Genomic DNA, 21927 nt, shown 5'->3' with positions numbered 1-21927 from the left:
CTTACTGCCTACTGGGTGACCTCACCAAGTCCCAGTTCTTCTGAAAATATGATGTTAAGACAGCAACTTCTTACCCTTCAGAACCACACAGGCCCATGGGCTTGGAGATTTGGGGTTGGCGAGAACCCCTGCAGGGCATTTTTTGGTGCCTACCACAGCCCTACCTCATTCTTTGGTTGTTCCCCATCTCACAGATGAGCAGATGCTACCTTTGAGAGACAGGGTCCCTCATCCCAGTCACAGAGCCAGTATTAGGGTAGGGATGGTTCCTGAGCTGGATTCCCCATAGGCTACCCTGCCCTTCCCTGACCCAGAGTTAGGGGTTGGCACTTCTTTCCACTGTCACTACCCCTTTTTGGAGGAGTTATTCCTGCTACTCAAAGGGAATCACTTTCTGTAAAATGGGGTTTCTGAGTACCTGTCAACATTAAACAGGTTCACTGATGAAGGTGGGAACTTGGAAGAGGTCAGGTGAGATTCAAGTCATTCTCTCTTGCTTAGGTGGCAGAAATGAATTTTGAAGTTAATTGATGCTGGCCCCTGATTCCACCCTGCCTTTTCCTGTACCTATCTCTTTTCATGTAGCTTAGAAGGGTTATAGCCAGCTTCCTGACCTCTCAAGGGCCTGAGCAGGCTCTCAGGCCTTTCTGTCATATTTATTTCTTTTTTGTTGTTTGTTTCTGTTAGGGATATTCCAATAATTGGGTTTGGGACCCAGTTTGATTCTCACCTGCAACCATCACATGCCAAGATTTGGAGGTCCCCCTGTCCATACCCAGAATCTGATGCTCTATTTCCACTCCTTCAAACCCCACCACCTCCTTGGCATCTTAGAGACTCTTGCAACATTCCCCATGGCTGGCAAGTGGTCTTTGGGCTTTTTTCCTTCCTTAAACATGGCCTGTTTTGTTGGTCATATCAATTCCTCACCCAGAAAAAGCAGTTACTGCTTTAGCAGGAGCATAGATCTCCATACTCCATAGACTTTCAGGGAATGAGTGATGGGGATACAGAGAGCAGGGTCCTGGGGATACATACCTGGGCTACTCTGGGCTGGCATTTTGGTCAGGAGCAGGTGCTCAGTGTCATGCCCCTTGCCCCAGGAGCCTGCCACCAGGATTATTATTAGAATCACACATTCTATGTTGCTCCAAATTGGCAACATTTTCTAGTGCCTTAAAACAGTTTGGCAAATAGCTTAAGGTGAAAGCCAGGGTAACCAGTTCTGTTTGGTTGGTCCAGGGTTGCTGAAGGGCAGATGCTTCTCCAGAGTGGGGAGTTATTTAAAGTAGAAGCTCTAGGCTGCCATTTAGATCCAGAACCACCAAGGCAGTGCGTCCAGCATCTTTCCTCAAATTTCCAGTTGCCTGAGTCCCTGGCACCTTTCCTGGGCCCACACCATAATGTCAGCACGTCATACCTGGGAATGTCTTCCAGGACATGTTGGTAACTCATCCTGTCACCCACTCACTATTCAGTCCACCCATGTTTGAAGACCTATCACTTGCCACATTGTGCTGGGTCCCAGACTTACAGCAACAGCTAAGGAAACAGCTGGCTTCTGAGAGGCTGGTCCCTGGAGTGATCTCTAGTAGGGGTCATGCAGTCATGCATAGAGAAGCAGCCATGGATTAGCCAAAAGGATGGGTGGACCTGAGGCATGGCTAGGGTATCCCTAAAGTGCTGTGTGAATTGAGATCTGAAGGGCAACAGGGAGTGCTTCACAGATGGGGGCTTCTGTACTGCATCTGTCACCTCTGAAGGACAATGCATTCTGAGTTATGTGGATCAGATGGGAGAAGGTGCCACGAGGGTACTAAGCTCTCACCAGGTCCTCCCTAAGAGAAGCCACCAGAGAAGATGCAAAAAATACCCTGTGCAGTTCCAAGGCCATAGTGTGGTTTTTCCAGATTTTCTCAAGCTCCAAATCCTAGGCCAGGGTGCCCTTGTGCCTCCTTTTAGCTGTCTTGGTGGTAGATGGGTGGTGGGATGTGCCCCTTGCTGGACAGGGTTGGCAGGGCCATGCTGTGTCCACCTCTGTCACCTCCAAACTAACCAGACATATGGTCTCAGATGCTGCAGAAGCTGGGGGAGGATGAGCCGCAGGTAGAGAAGCCTCTGGCTGAGCTTGACCACCTGGGACACACAGACTGGGTAAGATGTGGGCTTCTTCTGACCTGGGATAGAGAAGAGCACAGTGCATCCCCAAGGGCCTGTGCTGGGAGGACTATGTTTTGGGACTGAAGCCATTTTCCTTTTCTGGGGTCAGGCCCGGCTGTGGGTTCAGCTTATGAGGGAGCTGCGCCATGGAGTAAAGCTCAAAAAGGTACAGGAGCAGGAGTTCAACCCACTGCCCACCGAGTTCCAACTCACCCCCTTTGAGATGCTGATGCAGGACATCCGTGCCAGGAACTATAAGCTGCGCAAGGTCATGGTGAGCTATTATTCTTTGATAGAGGCCCTGACCTCACTGCCCTCCACCAATAGCCTTGGCCCTGCTGCCCTCTGCTGTAGTTGCCCAGTTACCATCCACCAGTGGTTACCCTGCTGCCCCTGTTAGCTTTGTTCCTTGTGCTGCATATAGAGCCTAATACTGGCCTGCAGATATGAATAAGGCAGATGTGGTCATTTTCCACAGCTCAAGTGTGTTGGGAACACAATGTGACTAGGGCAAGGAGAAGGTTCTAAAGGATCAGGAGAGGCCCTAAGAACCAGCTGCAATATTTTTCCTATTAACATACATTTTTGCATGCTTTGTGTGCAGTAGCATTGCTCTTAGAATTGTTTAATATTTTACCTTTTTTTTTTTTTCTTTTTGGTCTTTTTGCGACAGGATCTCCCTGTAGCCCTAGCTGGCCTGGATTTGCTATGGATACCAGGCTGGCCTCGAACTCACAGAGATCTGCCTGCCTCTGCCTCTGCCTCTGCCTCCTTAGTGCTGGGATTAAGGGCGTGTACCACCACACCCAGCCTATTTTTTTAATTTAAAAATTTTTTTATGTGTATGAATGTATTACCTGCATGTATGTAAGTGCACCCATGTCATGCAATGCCCATGGAGGCCAGAAGAGGGCATCGAATCCCCAGGAACTGGAATTTCAGATGGTTGTCAGCCATCATGTGGGTCCTCTGCAAGAGTGGTCAGTGCTTTTAACTGCTGAGACATCTCTCCAGCCCCTCTTAGAATTTTATGCTGGGCATGGTGGCACACGCCTTTAATCCCAGCACTTGGGAGGCAGAGGCAGGCAGATCTCTGTGAGTTCAAGGTCAGCCTGGTCTACATAGTGAGTTCCAGGACAGCCTGGGCTACAGGGAGACCCTGTCTCAAAAAGACCAAAAAAAAGAATTTTATATGAAGAAATTAATTTCATTCTTAAGACCATCTGTGAGGTAGGACCTACTGACCCCATTTCCCAAAGAATCTGAGGTTCAAGAAACTCAGGCACCTGAGTTTAGAGGGTCATTCACTTTGGATGCTGCTGCCACTGTTGGGTATGGCCCATTGTGCTGGTTATTTTTTTGTCAATTAGGCACAACTAGAGTCACCTGGGAAAAGGGAACTGCAAAGAACTACCTTCATTGGATTGGCCTGTGGACATATCTGTTAGGCATTTTCTTAATTATTAATTGATACAGGAGGACCCACCCCACTGTGGGCAATGCCATCCCTGGGCAGGTGGGCCTGGGCTGTATAAGGTAGTGGGGCAAGTCAGGAGGAGCAAGCCAGTAAGTAGCCGTCTTCCATGGTCTGTGCTGCAGCTCTTCCCTTCCCTTGATGATAGACTTTGAGCTGTCAGCCAAATAAACCCTTTTTTTTTTTTTTTTTTTTTTTTTTTTTTTTTTTTTTTTTTTAGACAGGGTCTTCTGTAGATCCAGCTGGCCTGGAATTCACTGTGTAGACCAGGTTAGTCTTGATCTCACAGAGATCTGCCTGCCTCTGCCTCCTGAGTGCTGGGATTAACAGCACGTGCCACCACACCTGGCATTGGTCAGAGTGTTTTTTTGTTTTGTTTTGTTTTTGTTCTTTATTTTTATTTTATGTGTATGCTTGTATTGCCTGCGTGTAGGTAAGTGCACCCATTTCGTGCAATGCCCGTGGAGGACAGAAGAGGTCATTGGATCCCCTGGAACTGGAGTTATGGACAGTTGTTAGCTGCCATGTGGGTGCTGGGATTTGAACCCAGGTCTTCTTCGAGAACAACCAGTGTTCTTAACTGCTGAGCCACCTCTCCAGCCCCCCAGAGTGTTTTTTTTATCACAGTACCAGAAAGCAAACTAGAATATCCACGTATCTGCTGTACTTCTGTTTAAGAGGCAGTTTGGTTCCAGAGAGGAAAGGCTAGCTGTAAAGACCAGGCTGTGATCAGGGCTTTGTGAACACCTCCTGATCACCCAGCACCAGCAGTTGACCCCTGCAAGTTCAAGATAACCTAACTCTTGTTTGGTCATCCTCCCCATTATCCTGACAGGTTGATGGAGATATCCCTCCCAGGGTGAAAAAAGATGCACATGAACTCATCCTTGACTTCATCCGCTCACGACCTCCACTGAAGCAGGTACCAGCTCTACACCTCCTCCTTGGGGTTTCCTGGGGTCTGGTGTTACCCTGTAGACAGCCTGGAAGGTATCTTAGAACATCTGCTTTCTGAGGGAGGCCAGTGAGGGTTCTTTTCCCTCTTGCCTGTTGGTTGGTAGATTAGGCATGGTTCTTGGCACAGGACTTGTGGGCCTGTGTCTTCTTCCTCTTGGGTAGAACTTTTGGCCACTTGCACTCCACACCAGGTGTCTAAAGAGGCCCCCGGGGGTAGTGCTTCCTTCTGGGTTGCTGAGATGTAGTGCTGAGTCTCCTGGACTCCTCCAGCATTTCACTACTCCAGAGTGGGCCCACATCACCACATTCCTCCTCTTCCTACCTGGTGTGTCACTTTGTCAGGTCTCAGAGAGACGGCTTCGCCCTGTACCACAGAAACAGAGGACACTGCATGAAAAGATTCTGGAGGAAATTAAGCAAGAACGGAGACTCCGTCCAATGGGGAGCCAGCATTTGGGTACTCGTGGTGAGCAAGGAGAGGGCATGATGGGTGAGAAGACACCTCCCAGTGGATCTGGCTGGGTTCTCCTGCTTCCTCTGATCAGTGTACAGATCAGATCTTAGGACTGTCATCCTCAAAGGCTCCTGAATGGAGCCTCTTGATCTATCTTCTTTCTTTTTTCTTTATGTGTGTGTGTGTGTGTGTGTGTGTGTGTGCACGCGCGCGCGCGCACACGCGTGCATTTAGGGTTGTTCTTTATATTTTTTTTGAGACAGGGTTTCCCTATAGTCCCAGCTGGCCTGAAGCTCACTATGTAGACCAGGCTTTCCTTGATCTCACAGAGATCTACTAGCCCCTACCTCCCAAGTACTAGGATTAAAGGCACGCACCGCCATGTTTTCACTGTATACTTGGGGCGTTATGATGGTCTTACCTAGATCAACCTTTAGTTTCTCCCTCTATGTAGAAAATCAAACCAAGTAGTATTTATGAGGTCCACACTGGGCCTCCTCATCCTCTCTGCTCACGGTCTACTCCTACATTAGCCTCTTTGTCCTCCCTGCTCTCTACTCTTGCCAAGACCTCCTTGTCTTCTCTTCTTACCATCCATTCTCGCCCTGTGCTCCTCACCCACCTTGATCAACATCCATTCTTACCCTGGTCTTCTTGTCTTCCATGCTCACTGTTCATCCCCATGCTGACTTCTTCTCCCTTCCCACTCACCACCCACTCTTGCCTTGGTTTTTTCCTGCCATCAGGGTTTGGTTCTCTGCCCTGCATCCTCAATGCCTGCTCCGGGGACATCAAGTCCACTTCCTGCATCAACCTGTGTGCCACAGATGCTGGGAATGGAAGCCAACGTCCAAGGCCCCGGGTTCTGCTCAAAGCCCCCACCTTAGCAGAGATGGAAGAAATGAACACATCTGAGGTCAGAGAATAAGGATTCCTCAAAAGACCATGCAGAGGGGCTGAGAAAGGCTGAACAGGGTGGGAACCAGTTTCATCATCTGAGTGGGCATCCTCTGCCCAGGGCAGCTGATTGGGGGATACCAGGTGGACCCCTTCCCCATCTTTGCTGATTAGAAGTAGCCTTGGGTCAGTGGGACAGTGACCTTTGGACACACCAAAACAAACAAACAAACAAAAAAAGGGTGGTGGTGGGGTGGCTACAAGTAGAAGTGATTTATCATCTTGTGGCCAGGAAGTTGGGCAGCCCTCAGTTGATTTGGAGAAGCTGGTTCCACTAAGGTTTCCTAGCCCACTATTGCCATCCTCTGAGAGCATACCTCCTGTCTCAAGAGGATGGGAGAAAGACCTCAGCAGCGCTGGCCAGAGGTCAGCTTCTTGCAAGAGGACTGTCTTATCCAGGACTTTCTGGAAAACCTCAGGAAATGTTTTGGTTCTTGAGGCACTTGCCATGAACTGTTCAGAAGATAGGAGGGCTAGCCATAGATAGAGGACACCTAGGGTCTCTGTGGGTCCATTAGCACCCCTGGGTCAACTGCCTCAGACCAGAGGTGAGCAGGAGGTACTAGGGACAGTGGTCAAGACTGGGGGCAGTGTTCAGGATAGGACTGTACCTGACATGTTTTCAGGAAGAAGAGTCTCCATGTGGGGAGGTGACACTGAAGCGAGATCGCTCTTTTTCGGAACATGACCTGGCTCAGCTTCGGAGTGAGGTAGCATCTGGCCTGCAGTCAGTCACTCAGCCCCCAGGAGGAATAGAGCTACCCCGGCCCCGGGCAGGTAGCATGCATACTTGGAAGCCCAGCACTGGAGACCAGGGTAAGTGCTGCCTCTTACCCCCACCTGCTCTTCCAGTCATGTCCATCCCATGTACATTGTGTCACAGTCTCAAACCCACATCTTCTTGAGCAGGCAGTACCCTGGATGTGGAGATCATGCTTACAAGGAGAATGCTGAGTCTGTCACCACCTGGGGCAGACGTCCCCCCTTTTCTACAAGAGAAATCCTTTTTTGGTCTTTTTGAGACAGGGTCTCCATGGAACTCACTATATAGACCTGGCCTTGAACTCACAGAGGTCCACCTGTTTCTGCCTTCTGAGTGCTAGGATTAAAGGCGTGTGCCATCTCACCTGGCAAGAATTTTTTTAAATCAACTAAACAGTCCATATTCACTGAAAAACATTTTCTAAAAAACTTAAATCCTCATGATTCTGCTACTTGGAGATTATTATTAACACCCTGAGATGCAGTAAGAAAGCTGGCTAGATCTTTTATCCCTTTTTTCCTGTGGACAGGTGACTTTCTTGAAGCACCTGACTTGTCATAAGCCACTAGTTCTTTTCCCATTGAGAGCTAAAAATGCCTGCTGGCCTGGCTGTGTAGGGTTAGTCCCACCATTTAGCGGCTGAACCAAGGGCTATCAGGACATAGGTTGTTAATTACCAAGCATGGCCAGGAATCCTTGGCTTTCCATGAGGTTTCCATGAGCATCCCAGCAGTTTTCTGGACATTCTTAGGATGTCCATTTGGTTACAAAGACTCACCTTCTTGTATTAAGAGGTTCGGGTTAGACTAGTTCTAAATATCATACTCACCTTCCGGCTGTTATCAGACTCACAGGCCCCCATGGAGGCTAACCTTGCACCTCCAGACCTTTGAGTCTCCAGTTTGTGACCTGGTCCAGAAAGGAAGGTCTTCCTGTGGTGAGGCACTTATAGTGTGTGCTGAGATCCCTCTATACCATGTGCTCCCAACCTGGAAGGTGTGTAAGCTCAGATATGAGGACCCTTCAAGGATACCACATGGCCCTCTGAACTGCATGGGTTCCTGGCACAGGTTCCTGTATGGGTCATATGCTTTCCACTTGATTTGTAGCTTATTCCACACCCCCATGGGAGAAGCACACACTGTACTCTTTGTCCATTTGGCACAGCCTTCCTCATAGGTGGTCTTCATGGGCCTGTGTTCTTCCTCCAGTTTCCTGTCCTATGAGTGTCCAGTCTCAGCCTGGCTCCAGATCCCCTATGCCCAGCAACCTGAACTCAATGGACAGACCTGAGGCTTCTGCACCAGATACCAGACACCTATGGCTGGTGAGTGACAGGGTAGGCTGCCCTGGATGGCCTCTCCAGTACCATCTTCAACCTTTCCCAGGACAGGACACTAGCTTGGTGCTCAGAAGAGATGGCAGCATTCCTCAGGGTATGGCTGGGTTTGTCTTTGTCTGAGGGTGCCAGGGTCCAGTCCCTGTATCTGAGGAGATTGTCTTCTCTGCCACTTGCTGGTACACATTGGCACTGCAGCCCTAAACCCAGAGAATAGCCTTGCAAATGGACCTGGTAGGCCTGAAGTGTTTTGGCTAACTCCAATGGAGTGAACCCTGCACCCTGAGCCTTGAGGGTAACACACTGTTAAAGGGAGTAAGTTGTCAGTTGAGACTTTGGGATGTTGCTGAGTCTCATCAGTTATGACTTTTGTGTGACTTGTGAGTATGAGGATCTAACAGTTGCTCTTGGAGCCCCCATTTGGGCTTGAGTTTCAGTGTGAAACTTTATTAAATGAGGTAAATGCTGCTGGTGGATCACAGAGGCATCCTGCAGGTATGAGGAGGAAGGTTAACTGTGTGGTCAGCACTATCATCTTTCTGAGGTTTGAATTAAAACAGGTTTTGAAATGCTTTGAAGGTATAAAAGTTCTACATTAAGTATAAGGCAGCATTATTAATTTAAAAGTTTTTTTATTTATTATTTTTATTTTATGTGTATGCGTGTATTGCCTGCATGTAGGTAAGTGCACCCGTGTCATGCAATGCCTGCGGAGGTCAGAAGAGGCTGTCAGATCCCCTGGGACTGGAGTTATAGACAGTTAGCTGCCATGTGGGTACTGGGATTCAAACCCAGGAACCCAGGTCTTCTGCAAGAAAAACCAGTGTTCTTAACCGCTGAGCCATCTCTCCAGCCCCCGAGCATTATTAATTTTAATTGTCAGGTAATGCACACGTAGTAGAAGAAGAAAATGACTCCCTAAAGTTGTCATTTGGCCTCTATATGTGCTTACACATATATACAAGATAAACCAATAAATGTAAAGCTATGAAAAACTTCAAACCAGGTCTGGTGGCACATGTCTTTTTGTTCCAGCACTCAGGAGGCAGAGGCAGGTGAAATCTCTGAGATCAAGACCAGCCTGGTCTACATAGTAAAGTCCAGGCCAGCTGGGGCTACAGGTAGACCCTGTCTCAAAAAAAAAAAAAAAATTCACAATTTGTCATCTTAAAATTAAAAAAAAAAAAAAAAACTCACAGTTTCTGGCTCAGTGGTTAAGAACACTGACTGTTCTTGCAGAAGACCTGGGTTCGAATTCCAGCACCCACATGGCAGCTAACAACTGTCCATAACTACAGTTCCAGGGGATCCAATATCTTCTTCTGTCCTCTACAGGCATTGCATGACACGGGTGCACTTACTTACCTGCAGGCATAACACTCATACACATAAAATAAAAATAATAAATAAAATTTTTAAAAAAGAATCCAGAAGCAGCAGCTTTTTAAAATATTTTATTTTACTTATTTTTGAGACAGGGTCTTACATTGTAGCCAAGACCACTCTGGAACTATGTAGCCCAGGTTGACCTCAAATTTGCTTTGTTCCACATGGAGCTCAGAAACAGCTTAACTAGGGGCCCTGGCTAGTGTCTCTCAGAGGTTTCAAGTGGGAAGTTAAACAGGGGCTGCGCGACCTGTCAGTTAGAGAATGCTTAAGCCATGATGACTAGAAGCTCCAGCATATTTTATGATTAAGTCTCAGCAGTGACACACTGTCACTAATCAATGCAAGTTTTATCAAATCTAGTCATTTTCAAGGCTAAAAAATTAAGGACCAGTTCTTGCTCAAGGAAGGGAGGGGCATGTTTTTAAATTCCACAAGTCCCAAACTGTTTCTTCAGTTCTGAGATCTCAGAATTACTTTCTAGAAAGTTTGGCTATCAAAATCAGAGAACCTAGTGATCTTTAGTCCTGCCTGAGCCCCTGGGAGGTGGCTGTTAGTCTCTCTGTGCCTGATATGGAAACTAAAGGCCACAGGTAACTAGCAATAAAAACAAGTCAGAAATCCCAATGCTTCAGATCAGCTGGAGCATATAGAAGCCTCAGATGCTGTTACAAGACCAGACAGCCCGACACAGAGTTACCCACAACACATCTGAGAAAAAAAAAAAAATCCACTTTCCACGCCCATGGTATCCTGGAATGCTAGATCCTACCCCAACCCAGGAACAACAGTAGTATTTTAAGCTCTGTGTGCCAGGCACCATGATAAAATTGTACTGCCTCAGGGGTGCTGAAACCAACCCCATTTTACAGAAAAATGAGGATTAGAAAGGTCCAGTGTCAAGTTCTTTGCCAAGCACTAGGAAAGTAAAACCAGGATCACTTACCATAAAGCCAGTTAGGACAGGTGACTTGCTGAGTTCAGAGGAGCACACTCAGAGTTGGGCTATGCAGAGGGTACCAGAGCTCCTAGGGAGAGTATAGATCAGGGGCAGAAGAGGGTTAGGAAGCTCAATGGTGAAAGCTTTGAAGAAGAGAGAAGATTAAAACCATAGTATGTGTTTGCAGATGGGAATGTCTTGAAGAAACAAGGGGATGGAGAAGAGATTTTTTGACATGGGGTCACTGAGGGCAAGGGCAGAATCCTGGAGCCACAGGACTGGGGGATCTTGCTGTAGCATGAGGGCCTCCTTGAAGAAGAACTGGGAGCAGGTCCAGCTCTAAGGAGTGGATGAACTAATGTACAAACTTTAGGAAGTTGCCAGATTGTTTGGAATGAAACCAGGGAGCTATGGGGTTCCTGGGAAAGGAGAGTAGTGGAATGACCCTTGCCTGAAAAACCTTGTCCCTGGGATTGAGCAAGCAGGACCCTGCTACCACCTCCCCTTCTCAGGAGTTCAGCCACCCTGTGGAGAGCCTGGCTTTGACTGTGGAGGAAGTGGTGGATGTGCGCCGTGTGCTAGTGAAGGCTGAGATGGAAAAGTTCCTGCAGGACAAGGAGCTCTTCAGCAGTCTGAAGAGGGGGAAGGTAAGTCTTGGGTGCCATGGCAGCAGGATTGGGGCCATCCTGGGCAGTAGAGAGTGGGACTAGGTCTCTGGAGTTTGCTCAGTGGTTGGGTGAAACCTCTGAGGCAGGCACTTGTGAGGATTGAGTTGGGCTTTGATGGCTTTACACAGCCATGTTCTAACCAGGCCTCTCTCTCAGATTTGTTGCTGCTGCCGAGCAAAGTTTCCCCTCTTCTCCTGGCCTCCTACCTGTCTCTTCTGCAAGAGGTGAGCCTCTGTCAGCACTTTGGCTACAGACATTAGTCAACAACGGGGAGGAGATGGCAGTGTTCAAACTTCCTGAGGTTGTAGGAAGGTTCTGTCATGTACCACACACCATGAGATGTGATTAGTATGACTAAGAAATGGAATTTTATTTCAGTCTAGAGCTCTTTCACCTGCTATGCAATGACTTCATAGGGAACAAGTTCTAGCAGCTCAGCTCCTTCTCAGTAGTTCTTACAAAAATGGGTGTTTCTTGGTGGTACGGGCTGGTTCTTCACTTGAACCCAGGTATCTTTCTCGTTAGCGTTCTTTTCCTGATCACCCTCCTTCACATATTTCAGATGTTGTTGTTGTCTTGGCTTGAGGAGTACTTGATATTTTGCCCTTTAACATGTTTGTTTACAACACTGCCAGCACATGGGTACTGGTGTAGACTTTTCCCATTCTGCTGTGGGGACACTGATGGCAGTCCTTTCTTAATGTCTACAGTATCACCCTTCTAGGGAAGAATTCCATGTTTTTAATTTTTATTTATTTGTTTGTTATTTATTTTTTTGTGTGGTTTTGTTGTTATTTGGAACAGGATCTGGATATGTAGCTCAGGTTGAATTTGAACCTGTGATCTCCTTGCCTTAGCTTTCCAAATGTGGGAATTATAGATAAATGCCACCACATCCAGCCAATTCAATGTTTTCTTTTTTCCTGTTTGTTTTTTTTGAGACGGGGTCTTACCCTATACCCCAGGCTGGCCTTATGGTCCACCTGCCTTGGCAGCCTCTTAAGTATCAGAGACTATAGGTAAGTGCCACCATGCCTGGCTTAGGTTAAATTTAAATATCTAATGGACACCCATTTTTAGTCAAAATGGGATAACAGCCACCTTCTAGCATAAATAGTCTGAAACAAACAAAGGATAATAAACAATGTTTTTTTTTTTGTTTGATTGGTTGGCTTTGTTTTTTTTTTTTCAACAGGATCCCCCTATAGCCCTATTGGCCTGGAATTTTCTATGTAGAGCAGGCTGGCCTCTATCTCTCACAGAGATCCACCTCCCTGTGCCTCCCAAGTGCTGGTATTAAAGTCCTATGCACCACCATGCCAGGCTAAAACAGTGGTTTTTAAGACATTGGACATCAGGCAACTATAGAAAGCAGATGATGGAACTTGTGTTGGCCGAGAGAGTTTCTCCTCATGAATTGGAGCTGGGACAGGAGGCCAGGGCAGCTGGAGTTCTCAGAGCAGGGCTAGGAGAGAAGAAAGCAGCACAGGAAGACTCAGAGATCTGCCTCAGAGATGTACCTGAGTCTGTAGCAGATACATGAAAGAAGACCATAGTGGGGAAAAGAAGCATCTTCATCCTAATCCTAAAGCAGGGATTGTCAAGATGCAGCCTATAGCCATTGGCTCCCTGCTTATTTTGTGAATGAAGTTTTATTGGAATGTAGCCATACCCATCACTCACTTGTTATTCACTGAACCATACCTAATATGTTTACTGTTTTGCAGGAAAGCCTTAAAAGTTTACTTACCTCTGTCCTACAGATTTAAAGGAATGGTACTTAGGGTTAGCAATAGCCATAGCCCAATATGGCAGAATTTAAGGGGTACTAAATGGAAAACACAGGAAGGTCTTGCCTTTAGTATATAATAAGTAGCCACTTGCTAGGCATAGTAGCACACGCCTTTAATCCCAGCATTCGGGAAGCAGAGGCAGGTGGACCTCTGTGAGATCAAAGCCAGACTAGTCTACATGGCAAGTGCCAGACCAGCTGGGGCTAGAGGGACACCTCGTCTCAAAAAGACCAAAATGGAGCTAGAGAGATGACTCAGCAGTTTAAAGCACTGGCTGTTCTTGCAGAAGAACTGGGTGTGAATCCTAGCACCCACATGACAGCTAACAACTGTCCATAACTCCAGTTCCAGGGAATCTGGTACCTTCTTCTGTCCTCCACTGGCATTGCATGACATGGGAGCACTTACATACATGCAGGCAATACACTCATACACCTAAAAAATAAAAATAAATAAACCAAAAAGACCAAAACAAAACAAAAAAGAAAAAAATGAAAGAAAACCAAAAATAACAACAACAAAACAGAATAAGTAACCCCAAGCTAAGCATTGTCCAGTCAGGCCCGACTAACAAATGATAAAACTATGACATGAAAGGGCCAAAGTCTTCCCAAGTATTTTACTGTTTTCCAGAGCCAAGGTCAAGAACAGGAACACAAAAATACACAACACATAGCATGGAAAAATATTTGGCATTCAATCAAATACCAGGCATATAGAAAACCAAAACAGGGCTGGGAATGTAGCTTAGTGATAGAGGATTTCTCTGGGTTTGATTCTTAGCATCATCAAACTAAAACCAAACAAAAAAACCCCAGAATTTATAGCAACATATTAGCCAGGTAAGGCAACACACACTTTTAATCCTAGCACTTAGGAACAGCTTCATCTTTATAGCAAGTTCTAGGCCAGCCAGGGCTCAGTGAGACCCTATCTCAAAAAGAACAACAAAATAATGAAATAACAATATATTATGGGATCTTTAACAATATATAAGTGTATAAGTAAAATATAACAGCATTAAGGCTAGGTAAAGAGGGAAATTGCAATTCTTACATTCCGCATGAAATGGTATATATAATACCTGAAGGTAGATTGTGGTAAGTCAAAGCTACATATTATAAGCCCCAAAGCAACCACTGAAAAAAGCAGTTTTTGTTAGAAAGTTAACAACAACAACAAAACCAAAGTAGAATCATAACAGCCATTTGTAACTCCAGTTCCAGGGGAATGGAACACCCTCTTCTGACCTCTGTGGGTACTGCACAACACGGGTACACTTATGTACATCCAAGCAATACATCCATACATATAAAATAAAAATATAAATATTTAAAACAAAAAGTATTCAATTCATATAAAATATGTTCCCCAACTGTAATGGAATTAAATTGGGTTAACCCAGGAATTTGGTTTTTTTTTTTCTTTTTTTCTCTCTCTTTTTTCTTTTCATTTTGGAGATTGAACCTAAGACACTATTGGATCACATCCCCAGCTGAAATGTAGGGGGTTATTGAAGAGAATTAATTACAGGACATCTTTGTTGGTTCACTGTTTTAGAAATGTAGTTTTGAAAACTTCCAGTAATGTGGGTAAGAGCCCCTGGTACAGTTATAGAATAGTTTGTGCAGTGTTTCATTTCATTGTAAAATATTATGTATTTTGTTGGTATGTGCCTAGAACAGTCTGAAGACTGGATCTCTATAGAAGGGCTGTATAAATTTTGGATTTTTTTTTTTTTTTTTGGTCTTTTTGAGACAGGGTCTACCTGTAGCCCCAACTGGCCTGGAACTTGCTGTGTAGACCAGGCTGGCCTTGAACTCACAGAGCTCTGCCTGTCTCTGCCTCCCAAATGCTGGGATTAAAGGCATGTACCACCATGCCCTGCTTTGGATTGAATTTTTTTAAATTTTATTATTTTTATTTTATGTGTATCCATGTATTGCCTGCATGTAGGTAAGGGCACCCGTGTCATACAATACCTGCGGAGGTCAGAAGAGGCTGTCAGATCCCCTGGGACTGGAGGTATGGATAGTCGTTAGCTACCATGTGGGTGCTGGGATTCGAACCCGGGTCTTCTGCAAGAACAACCAGTGTTCTTAACTGCTGAGCCATCTCTCCAGCCCCTGGATTGAATTTTTACAAGAAGAAAAATTTTAAAGAATTTTATTTATTTTTATTTTATGTGTAAGTAAGAGTGTTTTGCCTGCATGTATGTAAGCATACCTGTGTGTACAATGTCCTCAGAGGTCAGAAGAGGGTTTTGGATCCCCTGGAGCTGGAGTTAAGATAGTTGTTAGCCACCATGTGGGTTCTGGGAACTGAACCCAGGTCCTCTGCAAGAATAGTCAGCGCTCTTAATCACTAATCTCTCCAGCCTGAGAATTAAAAAAAATTTTTTTTTATTATTTTTATTTTATGTGTATGAATGTTTTGCCTGCATGTAGGTAGGTGCACCTGTGCTGTGCAGTGCCCACTGAGGTCAGAAGAGGTTGTCAGATCCCCTAGAACTGGAGTTACAGTTGGATAGTTGTACAACTGGATAGTTGTTTAACCTCCATATGGGTGCTGGGATATGAATCCAGGTCCTCTGCAAGAGCCCAATGCTCTTAACCTCTGAGCCATCTCTCCAGCCCCTGGAATTTTTTTTTTATAATAAGACAGGATCTCACTATGTAGCTTAGCTCAGCCTCAAACTCACAATCTTCTTACCTCAATACTGGAATTATAGGACTCTGTCACCATGCCTGGCAGGCATTTACTTCTGAACCTGGTTATGGAAGCTAAAAAAAAAAAAGCTGCTGGGTGTGGTGGCACACACCTGTAGTCTCAACACTTGGGAGGCAGAGGTAGGTGAATCTCTGTGAGTTCGAGGCCAACCTGGTCTATATAGTGAGTTCCAGGTTAGCTGGGGCTTAAAAAAAAAAAGCTAGCTGCTGCTTAAAATTGAACATCTTACTTGAAATCCCTCTGTTTAGAAAGTGCTTTTGTGGTGAGAGGCCATCAGGCATATACTGATACGGAGAAAGCTCCAGGCCAGATATTCCTGAGAGAGCTGAGATGCAGAGGCAAATGGGTGTGATCCAAGAGAGAAGAAAAGTTCCGAAGTAAAATGAAAATAAAGTACTGAAGTGACCAAAGATCAGTCCAAAGGCGAGAATAGCTGACTGGGACATGTGGGACAGACAAGAAAGCTGGAATTATGTTGTTCTTCCTTCCTGGGCTTCCTTACCACTGACATTGCCTTTCCATTCCCTTCCAGAGCTGTCTGCACTTCCTGTAGTGTAAAGGTGAGAATTTTGGGGAACCTTCCAAGTATTGGTGATGTGGTACATGGTAGGAAAATTTCCTATGGATGTGTTGGATACTCTATCCTGCCCTTTTCACCTTACCAAGTACTTCATCTATTCCCTTCCTCCAAGAAGAATCCTTTCTTACATTTTCCAAGACTGCAATTGTTTTGTTTGCATGTTTGGTTTGGTTTGTTTTTTTTTTGAGATAGGATCTCATATAGCCTATGTAGCCAAGGATGACTTTGAATTCCTATTTCTCCTGCCTCTGTCTCCCAAGTGCTGGGATTACAGGTGGAAACCCCTGTTCCTGGCCTAAGTATACAGTTTTTAAAAACCCTCATAGACAGCCAGGCGTGGTGCTTCATGCCTTTAATCCCAGCTGGGGCTACAGGGAGATCCTGTCTCAAAAAGACAGAAAAAAAACAAAAACAAAAACAAAACGTGTTTGTTTTAAGCATTTTATGTGTGTAGGCTGGAAGCAAGTAGACTTTCTCCCCACTTGTAAAAATCTTTTTGACATGGAAGCTTCTGGCAAGGCTGTGTTGCATTTGGGTCTATGCTTCCACAGAAGTAATGGATAGCAACTCTCAAAAGTGTACTGACCATCACACCTCAACTCAGAAACAAGAACCTGCTGTTCTTACATTCTTATCATCTCTTTCTAAAAAATATTTTATTATTGTTATGTGTATGAGTGTATTGCCTGCATGTATGTGAGTGCACCTGTGTCATGCAATGCTGAGGAGGTCAGAAGAGGGCTATGGATGCCCCTAGAACTGGAGTTAAGGACAGTTTGCAGCCACCATGTGGGTGCTAGGAATTGAACCCAGGTCCTCTGCAAGAGCAGTCAATGCTCTTAACCATCTCTCCATCTCTCCATCCCCTCTTCTTTATAATCTTGATCATGGGAACACTGTATCCTTGTCAATGGAAATATTGATTGTGTGCAGGACCAGATACTACTTTTTTTTTGTCTTTTTGAGAGAGGGTCTCCCTGTAGCCCCAGCTGTCCTGGAACTCACTATGTAGACCAGGCTGGCCTCCAACTCACAAAGATCCACCTGCCTCTGCCTCCCAAGTGCTGGGATTAAAGGCAAGCACCACCATGCCTGGCCTGCATTCTTCATGGTATGAAAAGACACAGTTCCTGACCCCTAAGAAATTCCTATTTGGATGAGCAGGAAATGTGGTTAGGGTATGATAAGGAGACTCATGGATGAGGGTAGGGGGCACCACTTTCAATCTCTGGGCCCAAGGCTGGGGAAAATGGAGTGTATATGAATGGTCTCTGAGGTGCCTTGTCCATACCTCTCCCTGTGTTGCAGATGAAGATGCCTTCCAAGAAGTGTGCACACATCCCTGTCTACACACTGGGTTTTGAGAGTTTTCAGAGGGTGTCAACTACAAAAGTCTTGCCAATGCTGAGGAGAGATGCCTTCCAGTATGTTTCTTTACCTTGTTGCTAGTGTCCTATGGTGGTCAAGAATTTAAAGTAGCTATGGGCCTGAAGAGGTGGCTCAGGAGATAAGAGTACTTGCTGTTCTTCCAGAGAACCTGGGTTCAACTCCCAACACCTACATGGTGGCTCTGTCATCCTCTTCTAGCCTTCACAGGCACTATACACACATCAGTAAACATACCAGAAATCAAAGTTTGTACAAAAAATTAATAAATCATTAAAAGAGAATTTAAAGTAGCTCAGAACCTGGGGTAGGACTGGCTTCGGCACTCCTCTTCAAGGAAATGCAAGACATTTACCTGAGGCACAAGTCAGGTTGTTTGGCAGGGCTCTGGAGGCAGAGCAGTATGGAATTGAGTTTGGTGCTTTGGGTCCAAGACTTCAGTGCCTTAAGTTAATGAATGCACTCTGACACGTGTGCTCAGTCTAAAACTGTGGATGAGCCACAAAAAAAGGAGAGAGGAGGCAGCAGGCAGCTTGGAGGGGGGAGGCTGTGGACATGAAAAGCTAGATTTGGGATTCTGAAGTGGCAGGGCCAGGGCTCTGGGAGATCCTGCCCCTGATAGGGTTTTCTCTCCTCATAGTCTTCTCCTGACATTTCTCTACTCCAGATCCTTGCAGGGACCTCAGTGGCGGAGCGTGGAGGAGGAGTTTCCCCACATCTATGCCCATGGCTGTGTCCTGAAGGATGTTTGCAGTGACTGCACCAGCTTCGTGGCTGAAGTAGTATGTTCCAGCCGCAAGAGTGTGGATGTCCTCAATGCCACTCCACGCCACGGCCGCCAGATCCAGTCCCTCTACATCCCAAACACCAGGACTCTCAACTTCCAGTAACTATCTTGATGGCCAGGCCTGTACCAGGCTGTGCCACCCTGCTCCCCATCCTGGAACACTGCTGAGGCCTACCACCTTGCGCATGTACATATATACATATATATATATATATATAGATTTATAATATATACACCTAGCCTATATATTTATATACATTGTCTTGCCCCACAGTTCATTTGGAGCCAGGATTTCTCCAGGACCCACCTTTTCCCTTTCCTCTCAGGACTCTTTGGAAAGGCAGGGAAGGAATCAGGAGAATGGAGGGAGGGCAGGGGACTCTGGATCTTGGGGCTCTTAGCACAGCTCTCCTGTCCGTGCCCTTGTTCTCTTCACCTCAGTAGTGAACATGTGGCAGCCTCCCTTCCCTGGGTCGATGTCCAATCTGGGACAAGGTACCTTGGTTCTCAGGTGAATTAAGTACCAGGTCTGCCTCTGCTGTCCTTCAGGGTGCTCAAACAGCCATCAGCATCTGGGAGGCCTCTGAGTGGGTGGGATTCTCATAGGAGACAGCCTAGGCACCCCAAGTCAAGCTTGATTTTTGTCCCTTGCTGATGTTGTGTGACTTTTCTTTGGGAGACATGAGGAAATTCCATATAGGGCACTAACATATCAAAGAAATGATTCCACCTAAATCTCACTTGATGAACCAGTGAGTTTATTGAGGTTGCAAAAGCATAGTGAAGGTTACTTATGGGAACATGAGTGACTCTCAGGTAGCTGTATCACCCCAGAGCCCCATCTCAGCATAAGTGATAACTCATAAAAGCTTCACCACTGGAATTCCCACCCCCAACCAACTTTCCATTCCTATATTAAGACCATGGTGGAGCTGGGAGGCAGAGTGGAGGGGTGGCTGCAATCTCAGGTGAGGTTCTAGTGACCCCCTTCCTACCAGGGAATGTTAATAACCCCATAACCGTTACCATAGACCTACCTATCATTACTGTATTGTATTGTTTTACTTACTTTATGGCTATGACTGAAGGCCAAGGCAGTCTGTAAGTTAACACAGCTACCTGGTCATGTTAATTAAGCCCAGGGGAAATAGTTACACCGAAGTTTCCAGGAAGGGCCTATACTAAGCACCCTGCCTATGTACATGCACTCAAATGGGTTCTGTTATCACCCCACCTTGCAGATTTGGAAACAAAGGTTCAGTAAGGTAAAAGGATTTGACAGTTTATCCCAGAATATGCCAAAACGTCAACTGAAGCCTATTGGCTGACTCTCGGCTCTGATACTCTGCCTAGAGCTGGAGGAGGCACCTATGGGAAATGACTTGTGACAAATGAAGCTGTGGGAATGAATCATATATGAAATTAGAGCAGCCAATAAAAACAGCTAGCCCCCAGCACTTGAATACTTCACAGACTGCCTGTCTTTTTTTTTAAAGAAAGGCAGAGAGGGTCAGGAATTGCTGCTGTCACCCAACCAGCAAGGAAAACATTCATGTTTGGCTAGATGTGTAACTTTAATCGCAGCACTAGGGAAGCAGGCAGGAAGATCTCTGTGAGTTCCAGGCTAGCTAGGGCTACATAGTGAGACTCTATCCACAAAACACTCATGTTTGGACCAGGTATGGTGGCTTATACCTGTAATCTCAGCACTTGGGAGGCAGAGTTAGATCATGAATTTGAGGCTAGTCTGGGCTACATAGCAAGTTCTGGGGCAGCCTGAGCTATATAGTCTCAAATAAGGAGACCCTCATGTTTGTGCAGTACTCTCTTAAGTAGTTGCTCCTGGGAACTAAGTATAGTTGATGATGTACAGACTCAGAAATAACCACAGATCACATTCAGGTTCTCATCCCCACAGAAGACTTACAAATGAAAACAATAAAAGAACATCTTGGGAACATCTGGGTTGAACTGAGGGGCAATACCTACAGGCTGTGCAGCCCCATGTAACTGCCCCGAGGCTGCTTTGACAGGAGAGCAGCTTGTATTTGTCTTCTTGTTGCCCTTGGGATTACTGTTCACTTGCCAACCATAGGTTGCATATCAGCCCACTGAACTAGCCTCAGTCTTGGCTACTGGCAACCATGCCAAATAGAGGTAGTTTAGAACCAAAGTTTTTTTTCTTTTCTTTTTCTTTTTAATATTTTTATTTTAAGCCAGGCGTGGTGGCATACGCCTTTAGTCCCAGCACTTAGGAGGCAGAGGCAGGCGGATCTCTGTGAGTTCAAAGCCAGCCTGGTCTACATAGTTCCAGGCCAGCTGGGACTACAGGGAGACCCTGTCTCAAAAAGACCAAAAAAAATTTTTTTAATTTTATGTGTATGAGTGTATTGTCTACATGTGTGCACCTGTATCATGCAGTACCCACAGAAGAGGGCATTAGATCCGCTGGACCTGGCATTACAGAGGTTGTTAGCCACCATGTAGCTGCTAGGAATCAAACTGGATCCTCTGCAAGAGCAGCCAGTGCTCTTAACATTGTTCCAGCCCCCCAAAAGTTTAATTTTTTAAAAAAATTATTTTAGTATATGAGTGTTTTGCTTGCGTGTATGTAAGTACACCACTTGTATGCCTGGTGCCCATGGAGAGGGCATCAGATTCCCTCCAACTGGAGTAGATGGTGTGAGCCATCGTGTGGGTGCTGGGAATGGAACTTGGGTCCTTTGCAAGAGCAGCAAGTGCTCTTAACATCTATCTCTCCCAGCCCCTAGAACCAAAGTTTTCTTTATGTCCAGGCCTGAAGCAGTTCAGGGAGACACATCTGGAGCTGGAGGTTCAGGGACAATCCACTCCAAGTTGAGCCTCATGTATCCTTTCACAGTGTCTACAACCTCTGTCTCAGGAGAAGTAGTTCAAGACTGAGACCGCCTGTTATATTCATAGGCAAGGCAACTGTCCTCTATAAGCTGATCATGGGTGACACAGAAACTAGCCTGATCCGGAACAATCAGAATAGACATGGGAGTGGTGTACTGAACCTGACTGTGGGAGAAGCTGGTACTTCAGTGGTGACTTGAAGCAGGTGGGAGGCTTGAGAGCAGCTATGGGCCATCCACTATGATGTACCTTAATGTTCTATCATGATTCAGGCAGAACAGCTAAGTCAGTCAAGCAAGAAGTAACACTGTCTCAGCTCCCTAACTCAGGGAGGAATTCAGACTTCTGGGGGAGGAAGGAGTAGGTGCAGAGCACAGCTGGTGCCAAGGGATGCTGCCCCTGCTTCCCTTCTCTGTCCTTGCCTACCACCTTTGGACTTTGGAAGTCACATGAATATAAACCCAAGTTGTCTTTGGGCTGCTTACTAAGTCACAGTTTCTTCACCTGTAAAAGGAGGATACCTATCTCCCAAGATAAGGTAGGAATTTAGAACAGTGCCTGGCCTACCTCAATAGTGTGGAGGGGGGCATTCCCCACACCAAAGCTGCCCTCTCCTCTGCTGTCAAGGTTGGAAAGGGACCAACCCAACACCGGCTCATGTTACATTTTGCACTTT

At 46.0% G+C, this 21927-nt stretch overlaps 1 protein-coding gene across 2 annotated transcripts in view; it reads left to right on the top strand.

Moving 5' to 3' along the window:
* Spire2 (spire type actin nucleation factor 2) overlaps nt 1–20140 on the top strand; it is a 40255-nt gene extending 20115 nt beyond the window's left edge. The window contains exons 4-15 of one of the 2 annotated variants that reach the window (XM_008842144.2): nt 2074–2154; nt 2270–2434; nt 4470–4556; nt 4934–5081; nt 5792–5961; nt 6629–6818; nt 7977–8092; nt 10943–11077; nt 11255–11322; nt 16154–16181; nt 17510–17625; nt 18255–20140. In XM_008842144.2, the coding sequence (XP_008840366.1) occupies nt 2074–2154; nt 2270–2434; nt 4470–4556; nt 4934–5081; nt 5792–5961; nt 6629–6818; nt 7977–8092; nt 10943–11077; nt 11255–11322; nt 16154–16181; nt 17510–17625; nt 18255–18477 (1527 nt within the window). In that variant the 3' untranslated portion in view covers nt 18478–20140. The remainder of the gene's footprint in view (nt 1–2073; nt 2155–2269; nt 2435–4469; nt 4557–4933; nt 5082–5791; nt 5962–6628; nt 6819–7976; nt 8093–10942; nt 11078–11254; nt 11323–16153; nt 16182–17509; nt 17626–18254) is intronic. The other variant, XM_008842145.1, reaches the window with a different exon arrangement.
* The last annotated feature ends 1787 nt before the right edge of the window (nt 20141–21927 follow it).

This window comes from Nannospalax galili, unplaced genomic scaffold (assembly GCF_000622305.1).
Source record: "Nannospalax galili isolate Female #2095 unplaced genomic scaffold, S.galili_v1.0 scaffold2660, whole genome shotgun sequence".
Lineage (NCBI taxonomy): Eukaryota > Metazoa > Chordata > Mammalia > Rodentia > Spalacidae > Nannospalax > Nannospalax galili.
This window is presented reverse-complemented; position numbering and strand designations above follow the sequence as displayed.